Below are 25,860 nucleotides of genomic sequence, written 5' to 3'. Positions count from 1 at the left end.
CCCATTTCTGGGACTAACACTTCATCCTGGTTTTTGAAACAGGAGCTACTGAACTATTAAACAGAGACTGAACACAGAGCTGCTGTATCTGCATTCGGGATAAAAACTGGACACTTTGCAGGAGATATGTTCCTGGTAACTGACATAATGTACTCAGAAAACCAACGGATAGTACCGTGCAATTGCATCTTCCAATCAAAATTTCTGGAAAACTGCTCATGTACATTTCATTAATAGTTGCGCAATTTGCAAATAAAGACTCCTGGGTCTCAATCCTGAGTGGGAGGCGTCTGGGTTGCTACCCAAATCTGTGCTCCTCAGATTGCGATTTGAAGACCCCGAATAAATCCCTGTGTTCTCTTTTGTTGCTTACCCTTCTCTTGGGGACAACACTGTTGACTATATAGTAACAGATCCAACATGAGGACGAAAGAGATCTGTCCTTAGAAAACCTACACTGAATTCTTTGGAAAGATGAAGTCAAGTGTCATGACACATTGCATCGAATTGGGTAACAGTAACACAACCGTAAAAGATTGAGGAAGCAATTGGAAAAATCCAGAATTACGCCCAAGTGCATTTGCAGGTGGCTTTAAGTCATTGTGCCCTTTAAAGAAACAGGAACAAGAAAATTCTTGTGTTGTATGCAAAAGAGACAATGCAGGACTCTGAGGCAGGGGGCCTGCCCTCAGCAAAAAGGCCTAGGTCTTTGCCGAGCAACTGGGAAATTAAGGCACATTTGTGGGTCCCAGCAACCAAGTTAGAGAATCATGATACTCTGATGTCCTACCTACAGAGTTGCAGACATAGTGACTTGCTCAGGGTCACGGTCACACAGAAAGTTTGGGCCAGGGCCAAGCTAGCTGTAACTGTCCCACGCATGATGCATGTAACTGTCATGTTCCCATGGTGCTTCCGTGTATTAAGCCAATGCCCCTAACAAACCTGATTCAGCTGAGGGGGGGACATAGCTTTTTAATCCACTTGGCCACCTACCTAGCTTGCACTGATTTTACAAGGCACCACTGGCCCCTTGACACTCCCCTTTCCCAGGCCCACTTTCATCAGCCTGATGGGAGACCAGACGTTGGCAAATTGGTCTCACCTCTTTGATCGGGTTCTTGTTGATCCCATTTTCCAGATGAGGAAACTGAGTCTCAGAGAAGTTAGGTTGCACATCTAGAAAGTGCCGGTCAGGATCTGAATACTGGACTGAGCTGATTACAAAACTGGCGTGCTGTTTTATTATCAGGAGCTTTGGATCACACCATATTGCTGCTTGCATGGTGTTTGATTTCAATGAGCGAGGAAAAGATCATTTGCCAAGTCAGGTGTACCCATATTTATGAAAACTCTCCTCGGTATATTCATCTTGGCTTCTTTGGCGTGTCTACATTTCTGGGGAAGGAGATCAACCATTTTAGAGATGGAAATTAGCTTTCTTTTCAACTGCCCATGACAGGCCAGTGGTGGCTGCCTACAATGCTGTGTAGAGAAGGGTTCAGAGGCTGCTAGCAGGCTTTTGGGGGAAGATGCCATGTTGATTAGCAATGTCTGCTATGAGTCCAGGGAGAGATTAGTGATGTCTGCCATGAGCACAGGGCCACCAGTGTCTCCTGCTACTCCTGGGGGGACTGCATTGCCGTTCTAACTGGTACCTCTTTCCACCTGCTGGCAGTTGGCTAAATTGTAGGAAAAACAGATAGACTTTAGGGCAGTGGTCAGCAAAGTCCTGGTGGAGGTGGGAAGCACAAGGTATCACCTAGGACGTATGTTCAAATATATTTACCCTGTCCCCAGGGAACAGTAGAGTCTGGGGGCAGGGTGGCAGGGAGAGCATGGGTAGTTTGAAAAGAAAATCTCCCCAGGTGACTCTGATATGCTTATTTCTTTCCCAGGATTGAGAATCACCCTTTTAAGGATGAGGAAAAGATCCTGTCTCTAACTTGGCCTGGAAGAGAAGTTTCTGGTGGACAGAACTGATGGCTCCTTCTGGGAAGTAACCAGCATTTCTGACCAATTGCTTAAACTCTTTTAGGATAGATGTTGGTGAGATGAAGAGGACTTCTGGGAAGTTAGTTGCCTCCTCAGCTCACTTTCAGGACTGTTGAGGGGCATCTATGAAGGCTCCTTGCAGGATGAAAGGTGCTGGAACACAAGGGAGGCATTTGATGATATCATTAATCAGTGCATTAAGGACATCATACCAGGAGTCCAGTGAAAGAGTTCTTTTCCTGGCATTACTGCCATGAGCCATTGGCTATATCATTCCCTTCCCTGGGCTTTGGGTTATTCCTCTGTCAGATAAGTGAGTTGATTGAACTAGGTTCTGGCTCAACCCTGTCATCTCTTTGAGCCTTGACAGTGTCTAATTCCACACCACCTGGAACTTTCCACAAGGTTAGGGTAGAAAGGAGGAGAGGATGCTGGCCCACTGTTGGATGGGCACAAGCAAAAAGCATTCTTCTAAGAGGGTGTGGAGTCAGCCCACAGGGCCAGAGACCACATCTGCTATATACCCAAGGGCTGGAGCACAGCAGACACTGACTCTCCAAATAGCATCATGTATCCTGATGGGGCAAAAGCACTTCCAGAAACAAGGAAGGAAAAACTCAGGCCACCAGTTTTTCCTGGATATTCCTACTTTATTTTTTGGCTACATCATCACAAAGAAAGGCTGTGGGTGGTTCTGCATGCACTGGAGAGCATGTGTGGATTCTAGGCAGGGAAGTGGTTACATTTGTCAGGGGACACTGTGAGCTTGCTGCATGCTGATTCCAGCGCCAATACCAGCGTCAGGCTTGAGCAACGCAGCCAGCATGCTTTCTCCTAGGGGCAAACCATGGGAAGGAGGTGGGCTGAGAGTGGGCACCACGGGGACTGACGGAGGGACATGGTCAGGGGGCAAGAGGGCAGTCAGGAAGCCACTGGCCATCTTGGGGAAGGAGAAGAGCTTGGTGTTTAGAAGGTGGTTATTCAAGGCAAGAAATCAGAGCCTTCTGATGAATTGTGCAGGGAGCTGAGGGTGGAGACATCAAATGGGAGAGGTTAAAAGGTGCATCTGGAGAAAGTGAAGAGCTTTAGTGTCCATCTGATGCCGTCTATAGACAAGGGTGGGTTGTCAAACGGAGGGAGGTGATTTTCACGAGGGAAGATGATGGAAACTGGGAAAAGACAAGCCTTTCTCATGGGACAGTGCAGATTACCTGACCCCAGCCTCACATTTATAACATTCGTGCTCAGCCTTTCCTCCTTTGTATTATTATTTTTTAATTTTTTAGGAAGAAAGACTGAATGGTTCCTGATGGAACAGTGGCCTTTGGCATCAGGATCTGTCAGTTTCTGAAGCTTCAGATTTATGACGGTATTTTATTTTCCAGACAAACTTGGTGAAGAGGGTGCAAGAGATAAACTGGGCCAGAGCCACAGACAGAGAGATTCAAGGCGATTCTAAGTGAGAGACAGGTCTCCAGAGAGTCAGAGAAGCAGAGTTGAAGAGTGCCAGGGACGCGGATAGTGTGCTGCTCATTTAACTAAGAGCAGAGGGAGGGGAAAGGCTGGGGCATTGGAGAGAGCCCCCCGACCCCAACCGAGAGCTCTGGTTTCTAAATACTGTTTGCACCTACTCGGGGAGCCCAGGGGCTGAGGAAGTCATCTATGAGGTGTCTATGCAGCTCACAGGAGGCTGCCTTGAGCTGGGGCAGTGCCAGCAGCTGGCCCAGCCCCAGGACACCTGGCTCTGCCAACAAGAGAAGTGGGTGGTTCTAAGAAGTGCGGGCCTAATTGGAAGTCAGGGTCGTGCCAGTTCAAGTTTGCTGGCCAAGCTGGTGAGGGCGTGACGCTAGGTTAACGTATTTTTTGCTCTTGCTATTTTGCCCTCTTAGAAAGAGGGAAAGGAGAAAAGAGGGAATGGACAGGGAGAGAGGAGTGTGAGGAGCTGAGAAAGAGTGTTTGGCGGGGTGTAGGGTTAGGGAGGGGGAGGGAGGGACGAGGGACAAGGTGGGTGCTAGAGAAAGGGTGTTGGGTTTTGCTAGGAAGCAAATAGGTGGCATCCTGAATGCATTTGAAGCCAGGAGGGTGTGTTCCTAGTCACCAGGGAGTTTAAACATGGTGGTCTGTTTTCCTGGCAATCAGGGGGTTTGGTGTGGAGGGGCAGTGGGGGCCTGGATGCTCTATTTCTGCCCTGTTGCTGGCCCTCACAGCCTTGTTCCGGTCTGCTGACAGCTGAGGATATACACAGACATGACACAGGAAATGCAAGTTGTGTGTGTGTGTGTGTGTGTGTGTGTGTTCAAGGCCAGGAGGGTCTAAAAACAGTCCTAAATGATGAAGAAAGAACCTTTGCAGTTTACCCAGACAGAGAGGTTGTTAAATTCCAGCCTCTTGTGAAAATCTCTGCATCCCTCTCCCTACTGCTCCATCCTAGAGGGACCAGAGAGGGGCTGCATTCAGGGCCCGCGCCACAGCATCACAGACAGTGGAGAAAGGTCTTTGGCAGCAGTGCCCAAGGTCAGGGGGCACCTCAAAGGCAGGCACAGGGAGGGAGAGGGTGGGGGAGGCAAAGAGAAAAGAGACCAGAGTGTGAAGGGCAGGTGGGTCAGGCTGGCGGGTAACCTGGGACAAGGGTAGGGCATGGAGCTGGGGACCTGGGGGCCCATCCTAATCACTCGACACATGGTTCTCGTTCTGTAGCTGGTGCCAGCGCTCAATCTTCTTGTCCTTGTTTTTCAGACACTCGTACCAGTGTTTTAAGCGTTCTCCCTTGGCTGAGATCCCCAGCTGGCAGCCTCCTGGAGGACAAGATGGGGAGAGAGAAGAGGTGGTCAGAGTAGAGGGACACATGGCACTCTCATCCTGGACCCAAATGTCTAGTCGAGGAAAAACTGCCACCAAGCAGTGACCCCTCCAACAACCTGGCACCCTTCTTTATGGGGGGCTGTTGTTATGCTGTTGTTATTACCACTGGCCTTCTCTACCTGCACACTAGCCACTCAAGAACTGCCATGGCTCCCTACTGCAGCCTCAAGTTGTAGCTTCACTGTCTCATTTTTTAAAGACCTTCTGTAAGTCACCACCCCATTCTCCAAAACTTGTCTGCCACTACTTCTGGGTACTCAATATTTCCAAAGAGTCAGCTTTGCCACCCACCCTGTCCAGTCCTGTGTCCACACCTTTGATTATGCTGTGTCCCTTGCCTGGAGTACCCTCCCCACCCCATCTTTTTTTCTTAAAGATTTTATTTATCCATTCATGAGAGACAGAGAGAGAGAGAGAGAGAGAGAGAGAGAGGCAGAGACACAGGCAGAGGGAGAAGCAGGCTCCATGCAGGGAGCCCGATGCAGGACTCGATCCCAGGACCCGGGGATCACAGCCTGAGCCGAAGGCAAACACTCAACCACTGAGCCACCCAGGCCTCCCTCCCCCACCCCATCTTTAATGTCTATTCTTCCTCGTCATCTGAAGGCAAGCTGGGAAAATTAGAACCTTTTTCAGGACTTAACAAATCGATTAAGGAGACTTCCTTTTCACCCTGTTTTCTGAGGCCACAGACCCTTCTGTCCTCTGGGATTTGATTATCCACTGGATATGATTTGTTAGCAAATAATCAACCATGACCCAATCCCTCAGCTGTGTAAGCCCTTTCCTATAAAAGCATCCCCAAATTGGACCCAAATCACCCAAATTTGTCCCGATGTGGTGTTTAGACGATGCGGCCACCAAAAGACAAGAAGTGCCTTGAACCCTCCAAGAGAAGCCTAGATTCTTAAGGCTCTTCTTTCCTGGGAGGATGGGCTTCTCTCTGGGAGCCAGCAGTACTCACCAATGTAATCATTGGATTTGCCGATGTCATAGTCCCAGACCGAGATGTCCAGGGACTTTTTCGCCAGGTCACTATGTTTGATGTCATAGAAAAACTCCTGAATGCAGCAGAGAAAGATAGGTGAGTGGGAGGGTCCTGAGACTTCAGCATCAGAAGCTAAGAGGCTGAGCCCTAGGGGTTCAGGGACCAAAGGGAGGTCCTTAGACTGGACATTTAGGAGCAGGGGAACCCTTCTGCCCTAGCCTGACAATCCCCTTTCAACAAACATTCTGTATAACAAAGTCTCTCAAGCTCCATAATTCACGTTTCAGTGATTTTCTGAAATCGGGAAGGCTGATGGGGTTTTTCTAAGAAAGCTGCTCCTGGTCAGGTTTCCTTGAAGGCAAATGGCTATGAACTCAGTCCTTCTATTCTGGTAGCTTCTGGAGTGGGTTCTCCTCTCTCCATTATTTACAGATGAAGGGTAGTCAAGGGCCCTGAGACTGACATGAGGGGTATAGGTGCTTAGGTTTCCAGACAATCTGACTTTTTATGTGACTTTTCTGCCTAACTAGAAAATTCATTCATGTTCATCATTAAAATAAACAAGGAAACTAAAATAAAATCAAATAAAACCCAACCCTCAAAATTTGTCACCTAACCATCCCGGAATAGCCACTGCCAACATTCCCTATGAGTGACCAAATTAATGTACATTTTCAAAAAGTTAATATGAATATTAATTAGACTATTATATGAAACATTTGAATATTATAAAAATATAATATGAATATACTGCACTGTGGCCTTCTTTTCCCATTTTATAACATATAGTAAGAACCAACTTAGCGTGTTAGCAAATATTTTTCTGGCTTCATTTAATGGTTGTGTCCCTTAATCTAATGCCCAATGGTTGAATATTTAGGTTGTTTCCAACTTTCCACTACCATTAATGATATGATAAAAGGCGCACACTTTTGCAATTCAGGTATTGTGTAAATCCATGATAATTTATTTAGGATAAATTTTTGAGTCATATATCTCTGAGTTTGTAAAATTTTAAGGTAGAGAGCAGTAGATGTATACCATGATGCCATTTGTCACCAGCAAGAAAGCCAGCTATATACTTTGTTTTGTATTCTTATAAATCCTGGAAGAGGATAATATACTTGCTTCAAAAGAAGAGAAGTGGTGATAGAGGCTGGGAAAGGAGGAGAATTTTTTTTTAATTTTTATTTATTTATGATAGTCACAGAGAGAGAGAGAGGCAGAGACACAGGCAGAGGGAGAAGCAGGCTCCATGCACCAGGAGCCTGATGTGGGATTCGATCCCGGGTCTCCAGGATCGCGCCCTGGGCCAAAGGCAGGCACCAAACCACTGCGCCACCCAGGGATCCCGAAAGGAGGAGAATTTTAACTGGATACCCTTTGGTATTTTGGAATCTTCAGATATGTGACTATATTACCTATTCCTCAAATAAATGGCACTTAAATTTTAAAATGTTAAGGCTTTTGGGGCAATTTGACAAACATCCCTTAGGCAGTTGGACCAGTTCTCTCTCTTACCCATAGCGTGTATAATTCCCCACAGGCTCACCAACACTGGGTACCAACATTTTACAGTATTTTTGTGCCAGTTTGTGACAAAACCTGGTGTCTGGCCTTGTCTCTGTTGCTAATGGGGCTTATTGGCTATTTGGATTTCTTCTTCAGTGACTCATTCAGACTCCAGGAGAGGGTAGGGCTGGACAGCAGTCATTGGCTCCTTACTCAAAATTCAGGAGTCAGAGTCAGGAAATTAGGGGTCAACTGAAAGAGGGTCCTGAGAGGAGGATGTGCTGAACTACTGGCCCATGATACTCTGAGCTCTGTTTACACAGAACCTTCTCCATGCCTGCTCATATGGGCACATGCATTTCAAAAGCAAAACAACGAAAAGCACATTGTATTGTAGTTCTCTGCCCACTTTCCAATGTTTGGTAAAAACCAATGCTAGCTGACTCTAAGCTGACATCAGATCATTGCATTCAATAGATATTTCTGGACCCCTAGTATCTGACAGGCTTGTCAACAAATAACTGAAATCCAGGGTGACAGCATGAGATGCAGGGACACAGAAAGTCTGGAAGCCCAGAGGAAAGCATATTTGACTCTTAAGGTATGACTAGGAGTCTGCCGGAGAGGAAGAGAGATGGAAGTCCAGGAAAAGGGAGCAGCCAGTGCAAAGGCTAAGAGATGTGCCAAGGAACCACATGATGTTAGTGTGACTTGAGGAGGGGAGTATAAGATGTGGCAGGGGTGGGATGTGAGTTTGAAAGGGCTTGACTGTCACACTAAGAAGTTAAGGTATCACTGCTGGGCTAAGCAATGGGGATGAAAATTTCAGATTCATTCTTTAGAAAGCTCATGCTTATGTGAGGATGGGCCAAACACAAGGATGTGAGTCAGGAGTCTTCTGCAATAGTCCACACATGAGATGCCAGACAAGAAACAGTGAGACAATAGGAAGGGGCACATTCAATGGGTATGTAGATAGTGGCCTTAGCAGGACTTGATGCTCAAGATGGACATGGGGAGTGAGCGAGAGAGAAGGCAGTGCCAATTGGGTGGATGGTAAAAGGCATCACTACCCCTATTTATTCTTTAAATTTCAAGACCACAAACTATTAGTTGGAGATGGTTTCATTCAATTTGTCTCCAAATGCAGCTTCCTCCTATGACATTCCTAATCTATAGCCTTTGTGTTTGGCTTCATTCCCCCTGGATACAAGGAACTCATCATCTATCTTTAGATAATTTAAGTGGATCTATGAGACAAAGCTTTTTTTTTTTAATATTTTATTTATTCAAGAGACAGAGAGCACAAGTAAGGGCAGAGGGAGAGGGAGAAGTAGGCTTCCCACCAAGCAGGGAGGCCGATGTGGGGCTTGGTCCCAGGACCCTGGGATCATGACCCAAGATGAAGGCAGACACTGACTGAGCCACCCAGGCACCCTAGAAAGAGCTTTTTTTCTTTTTTTTTAAAGATTTTATTTATTCATTTTAGAGAGACAGAGGGCATGAGCTGGGACAGGCAGAGCGGGGAGGGAAAGGGAGAAAGAACCCAAAGCAGACTCTGCACTTAGCAAGGAGCCGATATAGGACTCAGTCCCACAACCACAAGATCATGACCTGAGCTGAAACCTGTGTCACCTGGGTGCCCTGAGAAAAAGCTTTTTTTTTTTTTTTTTTTTTTAAAAAAAAAACCATAGGTCAAATGTTGTGGGTTCTTTTTTTTTTTTTTTTTTTTTTAAGATTTTATTTATTCATGAGAGACACAGAGAGAGGCAGAGACATAGGCAGAAGGAGAAACGGGCTCTCTGTGGGGAGCCTGATACAGGACTCTATCCCAGGACCCCAGGATCATGACCTGAGCCAAAGGCAGACGCTCAACCACTGAGCCATCCAGGTGCCTGAGAAAGCTTTTTTGATGTGCTTTATAACTTTCTAGTAGGGAGCTTGTTCCTTTCTCACACACAGGAAATATCTCAGAGCATGACAAAAATGGGGCAGCCTTACCTCATTAAATTCGGGATTCAAGGTTTTCTTCTTTATTTGGGTCTTATGTTTGGCTTTCTTTCCCATGTCCGGTTTCAGCCAGCTGAAAGGAGACAAGAGATGCTATTGTGGAGGAAGTGTAATAAATAAGAGCAGCCTCTTGAGCCCAAAGGCTCCTTCCCATGTCAGGAGAATAACTGAACAAATCAGAAACTGAATCAACATTAACAATGGCCAATGTGTATCTACCGGGCACTGCAATAAGCACCTTGGGGATATTTCTTTCTCAACAAACCCCAGTGGTAGAGCTACAACCACTCATTTTATGTGCAAGGAAATTGAGCATCCAGAGAAGTTGAGACATGTGCCTCAGGTCACACAGCTGGGGACTCAAACCAGTGGTTGCCTCGAGTTGGTGCTCTTAGCCAATACTTTGTCCCATTGGATCTGATTGAAAGCCTAGATGGTGGTGCCTAGAGTTGCACAATTACCCCTTAGGCTGCCCCAAGTCCTGATGAGGCTGTGACTGTACAGACAGAAAGGAGAAGATGCAAAAAATCTGTTTACAATCAAGCCTCCTCAAACTATTCAGTGGCTTCCCTTTGATCTCAGGAAAAAGTTCAAAATCCTTGATGTGGCTTTTAAGGCTCTGCATATTGGGTCCTTGCTCCAGCCCAGCCTAGTCTTATGCTATGCTCTTCACCCCACTCCCATTCACTATCCTTTCCACCTCAGGGCCTTTGCACATACCATTTCCTCTGGCTGGAAGGCTCTTCCCCAGTGAAGGCACAGTGCCTGGCACATGGTAGGTGCTTGATCAATATTTTCTGAGCAAATAAATAAAATGGGCCCAAGCCTCCTAAGAGTTGAGACATAAGGATTCTGATTAAAGCTGCCACTAGCTGGGAAACTTTGAATGTAAATGTAGCTTCGGCATGCCTCAGTTTCCCAATCTGTAAAGAGGGCAAACATTTTTTTCCCCTCACTTACAGAACTGCTTTTGAGTATAACTTATTTTATTTACTTATTTTTATTGAAGCATAGTGGACACACAATACTACATTAGTTTCAGGTATACAACACAGTGATTTGACAACTCTGTTCTTATACTGTGCTCGCCACAAGGGTAGACACCATTATCATGCAGCACTATTGCAATACCATTGACTATATTCTCTATGCTGTGCCTTCATCCCTGTGATTCATTCATTCCATGGCTGGAAGCCTGTACCTCACAATGCCTTGAGGACAGTTTTATTATTTTATTTTAATTTATTTATTTGAGAGAGAGAGAGAGAGAGAGAGAGAAAGCACAAGCAGGGGGAGCAGCAGAGAAAGAGGGAGAAGCAGACACCCTGCTGAGCAAGGAGCCCTATGCAGGGCTCTATCCCAGAACCCTGGGATCATGACCTGAGCCCAAGGCAGACACTTAACCAACTGAGCCACCCAGGTGCCCCTTGAGGACAATTTTAAAGAAGAAACCAAAGGGGAGAATGAAAATTATGAAGTGCTCAGCAAAGATAAAGGGCAATTTTGATTTTAAAAATCTTTATTTGATCATAAACAGATTAACGGCCTTCTGTTAGCTTTTCCCACAATGACCACCAGGGCAGCTGTTTTCCTGGTGACCACAGGATTGCTACTTCCTCTGCAGGGACGGGTGGATGGGAGAAGGGGTGGTAGGGAGAATTATTTGAGAAAAACAGTCTGCATGTGGCTGGGATGAAATAGAGTGAGGACAGCCACCTATGAGCTAATTTTCTTTTTTGGATCACATGAGAAAACAAAGTGCAGTTACCCCTAGAAATCAAATTCATCCCTGACTCATGCATTCTTTTGTTCACTAAATCCTCATTCAAAGAAAATCGGAACCAAGTCCACCCTGGCCTGATCTTTAGCCATGACCTTAAGGGGAGCACTGCATTCTATTATGAGAGGTAGACAGTGGAAGGGAAGGTCTCCCAGGCTGGAAGGAACATCAATAAACACTCTTTGCCATGAGTAGGAATAGCAGTGGTAGTGATTTATAACCATAATGGCAGATACTTATTGAGCACTTACTATGTACCAGACCCAATGACAATGCTTCTCTCAGATCTCCAGCTCTAGGGGCAAAATGGACTGGGTACTGGGTTCCAAACTCATCACTATGTTCTCACTGTGGCTGCGCTGGCCCCTGGCTGCTCCCAGCCAGTACCTGGGCTGGCAGGGGCAGGAGGCAGCCCCGCTGCCAGAAGATGCAGGGCTCCTCCAATGAGTGACTTGGCACTCAAACATTCCCCATCACCTGAGCTGAAACTTCCCCAGAACCGTACTGCAATCTAAGACTTTTCCTGCTTAGCCATCCTCCCAGCCCTCTCCTCCCTATCTGCTTTCCCTCTGGTCCTCCTCTGGCTCCCTCTTAGCTTTTCTTCACAGGCATTTCCCCCAATAAATCTCTTGCACATCTCATTTAGCCTTGGTGTCCGCCTCTTAACCTAATGACCAAGATTATTCTTCCCATTTTACAAATGAGGCCATCAAGGCCCAGAGATATGAAGGCACCAGCCAAAGGTCACACAGGTAGAGAGTACTGAAGGCTGTTGGCTCTAAGATTCAAACCCAGGCAGTCTGGACCCAGAGCCCAGGCTTTCAACTATATCCACAGAAACACACAGATAGCTGCCACAAGGCAATGGAGAATTCCATTGAGAGTAGCCAAATATTTCTGTACCAGGCACATTTCTAATTGCTTTCTATATGAGATCTTATTTGAGCCTTATGTCTCGTGCCCATTCTTGGAAATAATTAGAAACCGTCTCCATTATGCCAATGAAGAATCTGAGGTTTGGAGCGATTATGAAAATTTGCTTATAGTTATATGGCTAGCGGCTGGCAGCGATGGGAGTGGAACCCCACGTTTGATTCAGTGGTGGCCGTGAGAATGTGCTGGGCAGACCTCAAGCTAGAGCATACCTGGCTGAGGCTCTGGCAGCTGCACTTGGAAACCCAACCCTGTTCGTGCCAAGGCCCTGCTCCCTGCTGAGGAGTGAAGGTGGCAGGAATATTACAGTGGTCCCGCTCTTAGGAGACAGGGGACTTATCTGAGGGCTGGGTTTGGCCTTGAGGACTCTGATGGCCTTGCCGCACTTGCATCCGGGGTGCTTCCACTGGCCCTTGTCTCTCCCCTCTGCTCACGTGAGTCAGACTCACATGGCGGTGTAACAGCTCTCTCAGCTCCCTCACTCAGGCATTTCCACTAGTGAAGCCCTTGTCTGTTGAATCCCATTGTGGCATCATTCCAGAGGCTCTGGACTCACACAAATAACATGTCTCTCTGACTCCCCATGGTGGAGATTATGGGAATAGCCCAACGTCTAAGGCCTTTTTCTTTGAGCATTTCCAGACTGCATCTGGAAAAAGCTGGATTGCTTCTTTGGTGGTGGGGCTCTGGACTCCTGGAGAGACATGCTGCTGATTCTAGGGGGCTCCAAATGGGGTAACTGCAATCTCATCGACTGCCTCTCTCCCACCAGAGGAGACAGAGCCCACAAAACTCCTCCTATGGGTGAGTGACACACCAGTCTGACTATCTGAGACTCCAGACTCCTACTCTAGCCAGTTCTGGGCATCGTCTCACTGTATGACCTTGGGCAGGCTCATTTCCCTCTCTGGGCCTCAATGTTCAATGATCTTGGGGAAGGGCTCTGGTTCTCCCTTTGCAAGGATCTAGGGCTCCCTCTGGGGTCCATTCACATTCCCAATGACTCACAGCTTGACGAACGGATCTGAGTAGCCATTGGCGTCCATGGCGGCCAGGTGCACACAGCGTATAATGCCCACGATGAGGCCTCCCTGCTGTGTGCTGTACATAAGGGACACCAGGATCTTGCCGCGTTCCTCTATGTCACCAATACGTTCCACCTGCTGCAGTAGGAGAAGAGGGCATGTGGGCCCAGGAAGGGGAGGAGGCCATGCAGCTGGATGGATGGCGAGCATTAGGGAGGAGCCTGTGGACAGTAGGAGGAGCTGGCCTGCCACAGAGTGGTCAGCACCATGAACAGCAGTCTCAGGGAGCCGCAAGTGGTGACAGCAACACTGGTGGAAGGCCAAGGCACATGAGGGTGGGGGGCTTTACTCCCACTTAGACATAGAGTCCTGAGTTCCAGTGTGACTCTGAGCTCATATTTGCCTGAGTCAACCAGTCTTCTCACAATTATAGTCCCTAGGGTTGCACGAGGGCCCTAGACAAACAGCACAAACAAGTAGCCCAACCCCAGCCTCTGGCAGCCTGCCCTATGTCACCCCAGAGGGAGGGAGGGTGGCATCGCTCTGGTCCTGACGAACTGCCAGCAGAGCTTCTGCCAACAAGATGCGGGAACTCAAGGGTGTGAGAGGGTGGCCTTTCCCCACTACGGGGGCTCCAGGTGGGAAGAGCATCCACTTGATCTCATGTTCTAATGCCTTGGGCAAGGGTACCTCTCTCATGGTAAACTGAGGACAGGCAACTGGTTTTAGGAGAAAGAATAAGAAAGGGGTCAGGAGGGGGAAAAAAGTGTGATGGTGGACCCCAACCGTAGCTTCAATACCCTACTCAGTGCTCACCTCCTCCTCATAAAGGGCCATGCCTCGGGCTGACCCGGTGGTTCCAGCACGCTTCATCTTAGAGGAAGGAAACAGAAAGGAAGGATAACATGAGTTTATGAGGCTCATCTCCCTACATAAGAAGGACCAGAAAACCCTCACCCTTCCATTAACATCCAGAGCCATGAGGGTGGATTCTCCAAGCTTCTGCGGCCCTCCAGCTTTTCCCCTTTTAGGTAAAGTTTATATAACGTTGACCATTTGACAGACCATGTTAATGCACACCAGCCTATGACCTAGGATGTATTACTAACCCATTTTACAGATGAGGAGACTGAGGATCAGAGTGGGTAAGCCACTTGCCCAAGGTCACACAGCCAACAAGTGGCAGAGTGCCTTATACATAAAATGGATAAGATTTCATCTGTTTTGGTAGAAGTGGCCCAGGGATCTTGGGTCTGAGCCACAAGCTACTTCTTCCCCTATGGCTCCTAAGGTCCTTTTGGGGGATTCTAGGGCTCTGGGGGAAACACTATGTGAAAAGCAGTGACTAAATCCAACCTCCCCACTTTAGAGATGAGGACAACTGAGATCCAGAATAAGAGGACATAGCACTTATGAGGCCCCTGCCCTTGGTGGGCAGAGTTGGTGATGGGAAGGTTAAGGGCAAAGAGCAAAAGAGATGAGCAGCAGGGTCTCATGGCTGCTCCGGGTCTCTGCCTGCCCTGCCACCTTCGTGCCTTTGGGGCTGGCTGCACCCCCATAGCAAGATGGGCAGACTCAGGAGCTGACAACCGAGATGGGGGCCCGGCCACTGTCCTGACCAACTTGACTCATGGACTGAGGGATGGAAGGGGGTGCTTGAAGAAACAACTGTTACAGGCAAAGGCCCAGAGGAAATGCTTCACTCTTGATGATTTATTTGGAGCCTGGGGTATGGTGTAAATAGCTCTTTGTAATTTGCTTTGTAGTGTCTTGTTCTTTTGCTTGTGCTACACAAATACGGTGTGGCATACAGATATTCTATCCCTGGGCTGGCCATCTGGTGGGAGGATGCTGCAGGATTTCCCCTCCTGCCCCCCCGACAGTGTCCCCATGGGGAGCTGGCCCGCTGCCCAGGGGGAGCAGGAGCCCTGGTGGTTGCAAGGGAGCTGGGCTCTGGCTGGTGCTGGAGAGCACAGCCACTGACTTGTGGTATGACCTTGCCAGCTTACTGGCCTCTCTGGGCCCAAGCTGGCCTGTATGTAAAAGGGGCAGATTGGATTATCCCTAAAAATACAGATTGGTGGGTCCCACCCTATCTCACTAAGTCAGGATCTCCAGGGAGATCCCCACAAATCTTAGTTTGTAAAGCTCTCGTTTAAAAATCTCCAGTTGAGAACTGTGTCGGCAGCCACCACGGCTCGCTGACACCAGCACCAGCACCGTCTCCAGCCACGGAGAAGGAGGGGAATTAAGGAGGTCTCTGGGCCGTGGCACGTACTGCCCACAAATCGGCCAGTGGTAAAGCACAGAGGAAGCAACTGGCTACAAAAGCCACTCACAAGACCTCACCCTCTACAGAAGGGATGAAGAAACCTCATCGTTACAGGCCTGGCACCGTGGCCCTCCGTGAAATTAGACATTATCAGAAATCCACTGAACTTCTGATTCACAAACTTCCTTTCCAGCGTCTGGTGTGGGAAATTGTGCAGGACCTCAAAAGAGATCTGTGCTTCCAGAGTGTGGCTATGGGTGCTTTGCAGGAAGCAAGGGAGCCTACCTGCTGGATCTTTCTAAAGACACCAGTCTGTGGGCTCTCCATGCCAAACGTGTAACCACTGTGCCAAAAGACATCCAGCTGGCACGCCACCACATGAAGAACACGCTTAAGATTCCACTATGATGGAAAACACCTCATTCTTTAAAAAAAATTTTTTTCTTCCTGTTATCAGTAGTTCAGAACGTTAGATGTTTTTTCTTCCATGTGTGTGAATTTTTAACAAATGTGGGGACCTAAAGCATGAATGCAAGTCAGTTCCAGTAAATACCTTTTAGTAGGTTCAACTTTATAATGGTGATAAATAAATCTGTTATATTTTTCTAGACAATGCCAGCATTTGGAATTTTATTTTATTTTATTATTTTAAACAAGTAGATTTCTTATTGATGGCAGCTAATTGGTGTTTGTGATATTTATATCATACAGTAGATTCCAGCGACTAGACATTCACTGTACTTTTCTGAGTTGTCCTACATGCAAATACATGTTTTTAATGTTGTCTGTCTCTTGTGCTGTTCCTGCAAGTCTGCTATTAAAATACATTAAACTATAAAAAAATCAAAATACAAATCTCCAGTTGATTTTGAGGTACAGCCCAATTGGAGAGCTTTGGTTTGGTTCCTGTTCTTTCCCAAAAGGCGAGCACCCCACCTAGCAGTTACAGCTTCAGTGCTTTATCTGTACTCCCACATTAATCCTTAGAAGACTCTAAGAAGTTGGTGTCTACATTATTCCATCTGACAGGCGAGAGAACTAAGGCCTTGAGAGGTTAAATAATTTGGCTCAGATTATAAGTGGCAGGGCCTGAGATTCAGATCCAGGGAGTCTGGCTCCCTGTAGACCTGCATGGTGCTTTATGAATTCACAACGGACAAAAGTGAGCAAGGCAGAACTATTTTCTCTGATAACAACAGTTAATTTATGAGTCCTTATTATACACTAGGTTCTGTTCTGATTATATCTTTCATACGACCCTCCTCTGGCACAAATCCTGTTATAACACCCATTTTGTAGACAAGAAAAACCGAAGCTCAGAAGAGTTCAGACCCTTGGCCAAGACCAGGGAGCAGGAAAGTGGTAGAGCCAGGCTTTGAATCCAGGCAGGCCACACTGCCACACCACATGGCCATTCCCAGTTTCACCCAGGAGGACTCTGACGTCAGAGAAGTGATGCTGGCACAGGGTTAGTAAAAAGGCAGGGCTGGGATGCAACCCCCGTGTTCTGACCTGAACTCTCCCTCCCACCTCTACTGTCAGGCCCCCTGCCGATCTATCACCCCCTTCACAGGCCCAGAGGAAGGCCCCAGCCCCCCAACCCTTCTTCCCCATCACACCCTCTGGGTAAAGGCACTCACTGGGATCACTCGCTCCAGACAGATATTGAAGTTCTTTTTCTGGTTGGGCTTCAGTTTCTTGAGTGAAAATCTGGTCTCACCGATAAACTCGTTATGGCCAAATTTGTCCTCATCACAGACAGAGATCCTGCGATCAACATAAGGGGTGGGGAGAGAATGAAGAGCTTATATTGAGCAACTACTGTATACCAAGGGCTATGATTGATACTGGCAGGGCATGCTTAATGTGCATAGGAATATTTCAGTTTCAAGCACTACACTACTACTACAACAAACAAGTACTCTGTTTCTTCTTTATTACAGTGTAACTTATAAGCAGCAATGTGCCCAAATCTTAAATTTATAGCCTGCTGAGTTTTTGCATATCCATACACCGATGTAACCACCATCCAGATCAGGATGTAGAACATTCTGGCTCCTGGAAGACCCTCCTGGTCTAGTCATGACCTCCCTTAAAGATAACCACTATCTTGGCCTCTGGCAAGATTCATATTATCTTGTTTTGGACCCTCATATAAATAAAATGAGGTAGTATGTCTTCTTTTATGCTTGGTTTCTTCTGTTCAGCATTACGTCAGTGAGCTTCATCCATGTCTATAGTAATTTGTCCTTTTCACTGCTGTATAGTATTCCGTTGTGTAACTATACCATAATACTTCTGCTACTTATGGGCATTTAGTTTTGGCTTATTTCTAGCTTTGAACTATTAGAAATAAAGCTGCCACAGAACATCCACATCTGAATCTTTTTGTATGTACATGGATGTATTTCTATGTGTATCTTCCTAGGGATGGAAATGCTGAGTCACAGCTACACAGAAGTTTAGCTTCAGTAGAAACTTCTAAACAGTTTTCCAGAGTGGTTCTACCAATTAGACCCCACCAACAGCTCAAGCATTTTTGCTAACTTTGACTTTGTCAGTCTTTAATTTTAGTCTTTCTGAGTGAGCAATAGTATCTCACTGTAGTTTTAATTTATAGTTCCCCGGTGATTAAGGAATACTTTATGGCCATTCGAGCATCCTCTTTTGCAAAGTTAGCCCAGGAGCTTAGTTAACCTCTCCTTCTTTAATTTGTCCTCCATGCAAACATCTGGGTTTCTTACTTTAAAGAGGAGACTGGAGCCCAGAGAGGCTGAATACTTTTTCCCTGGTAAGGAGCAGAATCAGGATTTGAATTCAGGTCTCTGTGAATCCTCAAACACTATATTGCCCTTTGTTATCTACTCTGCACAGCACTGAGTAGAAGAGAGGCACACAGAGAAAGGGCAGGTCATGGAAAGGTCCCTCAGGAAGCCAAAAGGACTAGTCACAACATAATTCAGTCTGACATACACCAAAGGGAAGGAAGGATGTGTCCTCCTGGCAGTCTAGAGGACAGGCAGGGACTTAATGTTATCTTCCCCCTTGACCATCAACATTTATTGAACAATGTTTGAAGTGTTGGAGGGCGAGAAAGTTGTCTCTACTTGGCTGGTGAGCACGTAGCCAATCCCCTCCCTCTGCAGGGCAATCAGTGTGCCTCCAAAGACTTCATAAACATCATTTTTGAACCAACAATGCCAGTTCTAGGAATTTATCTCAAAGACATAAGAAGTGTAAAAATATTTAACAAAGATGATTATCCTCTTTATGTTTCTAGTTGTGAAAAAGCAGAAATAATGTATGTATTCTATAAGGGGGAATTACTTAAGAAAATCATGAAATAACCATAAAAATGTAACTGTATATATGGAAAATAGTGTTGTGATTAGTCAACAGGGAAAGGCAGAACCAAAATGCAACACCACTATATACCTGCCAGAAAAGCCAAAATGAAAAAGTATTGATGAGGTTGTGGAGGAACTGGGACTCTTGTACATTGCTGGGAGGAGTGTCAAGTGCTATAATTGCTATGGAAAATTGTCAGTTTCTATTAAAGCTGAACATATATATATACACTATGATTCAACCTTTACACTCCTAGAAAGAAAATCATGCATAATACAATATCACTAGAATGTTCCTAGCAGTACTATTATAATAGCCTCCAAATGAAAACCAACCAAATGTCCATTAACAGTAGAATGAATAAATAAAAGTGTGGTATAATTGCACAATCGGATACTACAGAGTGATAAGATGGGGTGTCTCAATGGCTCAGTTTGTTTAATGTCCAATTTTTGATGGCTCAGGTCATGATCTTGAGGTCATGGGATCAAGCCCCGCATTGGGTTCTGTGCTCAGCAAGGAGTTTGCTTGGGATTCTTTCCCTCCCTCATCCTTTGTCCCTCTCACCCCAGTGTGCTCTCTCTCTCTCTCTCTCTCTCAAATAAATGAATAAATCCTAAAAAAAATAGAGTGACAAGAATCAACAATCTACAGCTACACACAACTTGGGCAAGTATCAAATACAATATTAAGTGAAAGAAGACAGACACAAAAGAGTCATGCTCTACCATTCCATTTATGTAACGAACAAAACCAGACTGAGTTCATTTGTCCTTTAGAAGTTAGATAGTGAACACCCCGAGGGGAAGGTCCTCACTAGAGGGATGGCACCGGGGCAGGGTGTCTGTAGACTGGGAATGTTCTGTTCTCAGATCCCAGTATGTTCACTTTGCAAAAACTCATCAATCTGTAGAGTTTTTATGTGTGTATTTTTCTAAATGGATGTTACCCTGCAATAAAAATGTTTACTTAGAATTATGGTGTAGTGGGTGGGAATGTACATGGAGAAGCCAATTTAAAAAGCAGTTTGTATGACTTGTAAAAAAACAAACATGTACTATCATCCAACAAATGTTCCCCTTTAGCTTCTATCCTAAGGAAACACTAGTATATACACATGGATGCTTGTTGCAACTTTGTAAAACAGAGAAGCTGGAAAAAAACTAAATGTCCTTCCACTGGGCACTGCCTGAATCAACTGATAAATATTTACATAAAGTTTAAAAACACGCCTGGGGTTCCCGGGTGGCTCAGTTGGTCAAGTGTCCCAACTCCTGATTTCAGCTCAGGTCCTGATCTCTGGGTTGTGAGATCAAGCCCTATGTCAGGCACCCTACTCAGAGAGGGGTCTGCTTGAGATTCTCCTTCTCCCTCTGTCCCTCCCCACCACTCTTTCTCTCTTTCAAATAAATAAATAATCCTTAAAAATTTTAAAACCATGCCAGACAATACCATCATTGTTTATTGATACATAATCATGTAGCTGAAACACCCTTGGGAATGACTCCCATAAGTTTCAGTATGGTGTTTAGCCCAGAAGAGGAAGGGAGAAAAGGGGGGAGAGGGTATTCAAGAGAGGCTTCAGTTCTGCATCTGAAATGCTTTCTTTCTTGAAAATAACAATTTAAAAAGCCAAAGTACATAGAGAAACATATTAAGATTCTCTGAAAGACTGAGTATTGAGTTTGTGGATATTTGTTTTATTACGTTTACACTTTTATATTTGTAATATTTCATTATAAAACATTTTTTAAAATCTGGGATAAACCTTTCTGCGTGATACTCTGAAGCAGTCAAATATTAGGCAGATATAAATAACTTCCCATGGTTACAACTCCAAGAGATATCATTAAGAGAAAAGTTCCAAAAAAAAAAAAAAAAGAGAAAAGTTCCAGATCTATACAGTGTGATACTTTTTGCATTGTAAACAGTAATAGGAATATGCACACACTCAAAGTAGTAGGAATATGCCTGTAGTCACTCGCTCACCCCAGACTGGTGGAGGAGACTAACGTTTATCTTTTTTAATTTTTTAAAAAATATTTTATTTATTTGGGAGGAGAGCAGAAGAGAGAGAGAGAGAGAGCTGGGGGAGGGGTGGAGGGAGAGAGAGAAGCAAACTCTGCATTGATCAGGGAGTCCGATGCTGGGCTGGATGCCAGGACCCTGAGATCATGACCTGGGCCAAAGGCAGACACTCCACAGCCTGAGCCACTCAGGCACCCCTGTGGAAAACATTAAAGAAGCTTTGCCTTTTCTATTATTTTTTACAAGAAAAATGTATTTACTTATTACATAATTAAAAATGAAGTTTAACAAAACACTATAGGAGAATATAAAATGGCATCAATATATTGTTAAGGGAGGCTGATTAATTATTAGAATGGTCCATTTTTAGAAATGCTTAATTTTATAAGAATCTTTTGCACACCTATGTAAATGCACACACACAAATACATACAGATGCAACCTGAACGTCCAGACACCAAGATGTTAAGATTTTTGTGTATCTGTATGTTCAAAAGTTTCTACTGGAAACATACACAATTTTTGTAGAAGAAAGAAAGAAAGAAAAAACTATGCAGGTATGTTTTAAAGAGCGGCCTCTGGCAGCTGCACATCTCAATCTGCCCAGCTTTGGCCTCCTCTCTGCCCCCCGCCCAGCAAGTACCTGAGGGTCTTCCTCTGCATGTCCTCATCTGTGATGCCATGATAGACAAGGGTCTCATTCCAGACAGGGTTCCGGGTGTTCCGCAGGGTTTTTGTACGAAGCTTGTTGGACTAGAGCCCAGAGAGATGCACAGACAGCTGCCTTGGTAGAGAGCCAGCCCTGCAGCCCCATCCATCCTTTGGGTTGACTTGGGGCGGTGGGTGGGTGATGTAATAGTCTACTCCTCTCACAAGTGTCCGGGGGCTCAGTTGCTCCCCATGTATGCTTTCTGTTAGTGGAGGGTCCCCAATGCTGGCTATGACCATCATCATTGCTGGACACTGGGCCACCCCTCCCTCCATGTGCTGAGCCCTCTCTTTGAACTTTATATTAAAAAGCAGAGACATCCTCCTTTGATGAAAAAAAAAAGTACAATTTATAGGCTAGAAAGGCAGAAATAAAGAGTCACCCACTTATAGGCAGTGAAGAAACAGTTTCTGGGAGGTATTGAAATAGTTTCTTGTGTTACGAAATAGCATCCTTCATGCCTGAAAGTCCTCAGGGGACGAGGCTTTCATTTTACTCTAAGAAAGACAGCTAAAAATACACTATATCCAGAAGAAGTGGCCTGGTGACAAATCTAATTCGTACTAACATGTAAATGGCTCACTGGACACTTTGGCAAAGAAAGCTTGGATTCAGAAGTGAGCAAAGTAGAGAGTCTTGAGGAAAAGCAAAGTCAGTGGGGAGTTAGAATGAATAGTGGCCAAACACTTCACAGTTTGGCCATGGCCAGGTGAGGGACTCTCCTTTCTTGATCCAAACAAAGAGTGAGAGACTGTGTGTGTGAACGCACGCATGTGTGTACTCTTTGTGTTATGGGGCATTTCATACTTGCAGAGATTTTTAACAGCCATTTCTCCAAGATCATGCAACCAAGTGTACAGCTGCCCTTGTTTTTTAGGACATGTATGTCCAATGAACACAACAAAGCAGAAAATAAAATCCAGGAAAGTCCCCCTTCATCTCTAGCCCTGGGCTCTGAGTGGGTCAAACCAAAGAGAGGAGAATTAGTTCCATCGTCCTTCCCCAGAGCAAGGTAGTGACATGCAGGTGAGCGAGCTGGAAGGAGAGGGAATGGTGGGTGGGACAGTGGTGTATTTTCACTCGGTAACAGAACATTTTCTTAAGTGCTTAGCACTACAGCCTGGAGAGAGTTATTCATTTCTATTGAGAGATGAGATTTGGGACATAAAGTGAGTGGGGGAGGGGGGCCATGGTCAACACTGGGTAGCCCCTGAAGCTATCTGAGCAGACGGATGGCATAATAGGGGTTCCTGCCTCTCTCCTGGCCTTCAGCAGCTCCCTGAATCCCATATTTCTGGGTTGGAGAAATGGGCAGAGCTGCCCCTTGAGGGAGAGTGACTCTCCGCTACCCCTCACCCCTTGCAAGGATTTTGCCACTCAGGAAGGAGGGGAATTTGGGGCCAGATAAGGGGGCTATTTTAGGCTCTGAGCTGGGAACCTTGGGTGCCTGCCAGGGCCCATGTGTCCAGCCTGCCGAGAGGCCCAGGCCATATGGTACCTTGCTAGCTCCTGGCAGGAGATGCAGCTTAACGTAGGGATCAGCCAAGCCATTGGAGTCCATGGGCTTCAGTCCCTGCAAGAGAAAAGGCAACAGCCTGAGGGCCTTGGGAGGGCCTGGCGCTCAACTGTCAGAGGCAATAGGCACAGCCCCTGACATCTGTCCTGCCCGTCGGTCCACCCGTGTGCTTCCTCTTCTGAAGACAGAGAAGGGAAATGGAGTATTTTGGAAAAAATGCTGGAATCAGGCAGACAGGGTTTGGAGCCTGGCCATGTCACTTGCCAGCTGTGTGACTTTAGGCAAGTTCCTTAACCTCTCTGAGACTCATTTTCCTCATCTGTCAAACAGGATAATAGTATTTGCTTCATGGAGTGGTAAGACTAAACATGGTTATACCCATAAAGTGCTGGGTACAGAACCTGGCACACAGTGATTGCTGCGTCAAGGCTGGACTGTTATTCCTAGCATGGAAAGAGATGTTCCAGAACAAGAAGGATGAGAGAGAGAGAGAGAAGGAGAAGCTGGGGAAAGGGGAAAGTTCTGGCCCTGGCCCCTGCACTCATTTCTGAGACTTCAGTTTTTCCATCCATAAAATGGGGATCACAATGTCTACCCACTGCCACCTCTCCCAGAGCCTGAATGAAGCTCAAGTGAGACACTGTGGGGGGAAGGGAGTTTGTCTGGGATAGGAATTCAATTAATATGTTTATATGAGCAAATTCCTGGGGCCCAAACATACTCTGTCCCTCTACCTATCCCAGGGCTGGACAGGTGTCCTGCCTCTAGGCTCCCACTGTTCCTTCTCACAGCACTAATCCCACATTATGGGCAACAGGGAAAGGGTGCTGCAGAGTGGGGCCCAAGGGGGAAAGCTGGCAGAGTAGCCTCGTGGGTAAGAGCCCAGGCTCTTGAGCTGGGCTACACTGGTTCAAATCCCTAGCCCTGCCACTTCCTAGCTATGTCATCTGGGCGAGTCACTTAACCTCTCTGTAAGATGGGAATGACGACAGAACCTGCGAAGATTAAGTAAATCATCCGTGGAAAGCCCCAGAAGGTGTATACCACCAGGGAACACGCAGCCACTGCTTCTGGGCCATGTCCCCGACGTGAGCCCAGGAGGGCAGGGCCAGTCCTCGCTCACTCCGGGTTCACCAGTGTTCAGGCAGTGCCCCGCACAAAGCAGATCTTCAGTGAACCTCTCTGGAATGACTATTGGGATTGCCAGGTTGTGAATGGGCAGACACTATTGCTTTTGAAATCTGAATGAGAACGTCTTTGTTTGGGGTCTGCTCATGCCAGCTAAACAAAGTTACTGCCACAGCCGAACATCTTACACACTCGTCTCATCTCCGTCACCTGCTCAGCCCAAGGGTGCATGCGAGTTTTCTGTAGTCCTGTCTCAAGGGGGTGTAATGGAGTGGCTCTCCCCCATTTCGGAGCTGAGGGAGGGGATGGATGGATGGGCACGGAGTGGGACCTTTCCATCTGGATGCAAATCCAGCGCTATCCCTACCAGCCGTGTGGCCTCTGGCTTTCCCCGAGACTCAGTTTCCCATTTTGTACAACAGGGCCGATAAATGATCCCTACCTACGAGGTTCCCAGGAAGATGGATGAAGGTCATGAATGTGCTCCCCTCACCGTGCTGCTGCAGCACGTAGGCACTTGCTACAGTGACTAACACAAAACAGGTGCTCAGTAAAACCTGCCGAAGACGGGCCTGGGGTGTGTCTAATCTAGGAGTTGTGCTAAGCACTAGCCTCACTTATCATCCAAACTGGGAATTTTTAATTATTCCGGCCAGCTCATGGGCATGGCTAGGGACTGTCCCGGGCAAATGGGAATGTGTGGCTGCCTTACATGTCATACCCAGTCGTCCCTCTGGGAGAGGCACATTATCATCCTGGATTTACAAATGGCACATTGAGGCTTGGCGAGGTTAAGTAACTTTCCCCAAATCACACAGCTGGGGAGCAAGGGAGCTAGTATTTGAACCCAGGAAGCCCGCTTCCTGGGCCTTGCTCATGCTTCCACATGGGCTGGGTGTGTGGCGGGGGAATCTCCAGTTAGTTTCTGGGATCGCCCGGCATCATCCAGCTCTCCTCGGGCTCTGGAGCTGAGCTGGCTCCACCCGCCCCCCCAGCCCCGCAGCAGGGAGATGTCCTTGTCTCTGCGGTAATGGGCTCCCCCCTTCCCACTGCCGCTCCAGCTTGACAGTCCCATGAGCAGAAGGAGCTATTCGGTGGGCATGTCAACCGTCAAGTCAGGCTGTCATCGCTGCCCGGACAGCACCCTCCAGGGGCTGTGGTTGGGGCTGGGCAGACTTCTGCTCTGCCCTTGGAGCGCGACTGCTTCCACTCCCAGGAGGCAGCTACAGCTCAGTGAAAATCCCTTGGGATCACCCCTCAAGGAAGTCCTCCAAAGGAAGGGTCCATGGCTAATTCCTGCCCCTTTCTCATTACCGTCACTGTCACAGATTGACAGGCCTGTAACCCACATCATCCCCAAGCAGCCTAGAAACGCCAGAGCATCCCAAGTGGTCCCCAGCCCTGGCTCCTGGCTTACCTTGGCTTTTATGATGGTGCAGTTCAGGGAGCTGTTGTCCTGGTCGTAGAGAAGACTGAACTCCAGGGCACCCAGGGTGGCTGGAGGGGGCAGAGGCAGGAACCAAGGGAACATTCGTGCAGTCATTCAACAAACATCTCCTGAGCACTTACCATGTGCCCAGTCTGGTCTGGGCATTGAGCCTACAGAGGGGAAGCCTCGGTCCCTGCTCTGGACACCCCATCCTGGTGGACCCTCCTCTACTTCGGAGCCCTCAGCACACCTGTGATCAGTCAATCATGTATGTAATTGCTTAGTTAATGACTTCTGACCGGCTAGACGGAGAGCCCCATGAGGG

The 25,860-nt window shown here is 46.8% G+C and overlaps 1 protein-coding gene across 6 annotated transcripts in view; it reads right to left on the bottom strand.

The window, feature by feature from the left end:
- Nucleotides 1–2,624: 2,624 nt before the first annotated feature.
- RPH3A (rabphilin 3A) overlaps nucleotides 2,625–25,860 on the bottom strand; it is a 265,289-nt gene continuing 242,053 nt past the window's right edge. For all 6 annotated transcript variants that reach the window (XM_038575153.1, XM_038575152.1, XM_038575151.1 and 3 more), the window contains 9 exons: nucleotides 25,524–25,603; nucleotides 22,961–23,035; nucleotides 21,397–21,506; nucleotides 17,018–17,144; nucleotides 13,922–13,978; nucleotides 13,089–13,243; nucleotides 9,359–9,440; nucleotides 5,822–5,918; nucleotides 2,625–4,790 (listed from right to left, as the gene is read on the bottom strand). In XM_038575153.1, coding sequence (XP_038431081.1) covers nucleotides 4,660–4,790; nucleotides 5,822–5,918; nucleotides 9,359–9,440; nucleotides 13,089–13,243; nucleotides 13,922–13,978; nucleotides 17,018–17,144; nucleotides 21,397–21,506; nucleotides 22,961–23,035; nucleotides 25,524–25,603 — 914 coding nt within the window. In that variant the 3' untranslated portion in view covers nucleotides 2,625–4,659. The remainder of the gene's footprint in view (nucleotides 4,791–5,821; nucleotides 5,919–9,358; nucleotides 9,441–13,088; nucleotides 13,244–13,921; nucleotides 13,979–17,017; nucleotides 17,145–21,396; nucleotides 21,507–22,960; nucleotides 23,036–25,523; nucleotides 25,604–25,860) is intronic.

Source organism: Canis lupus, chromosome 26, assembly GCF_011100685.1.
Source record: "Canis lupus familiaris isolate Mischka breed German Shepherd chromosome 26, alternate assembly UU_Cfam_GSD_1.0, whole genome shotgun sequence".
Taxonomy (NCBI): Eukaryota; Metazoa; Chordata; class Mammalia; order Carnivora; family Canidae; genus Canis; species Canis lupus.
This window is presented reverse-complemented; position numbering and strand designations above follow the sequence as displayed.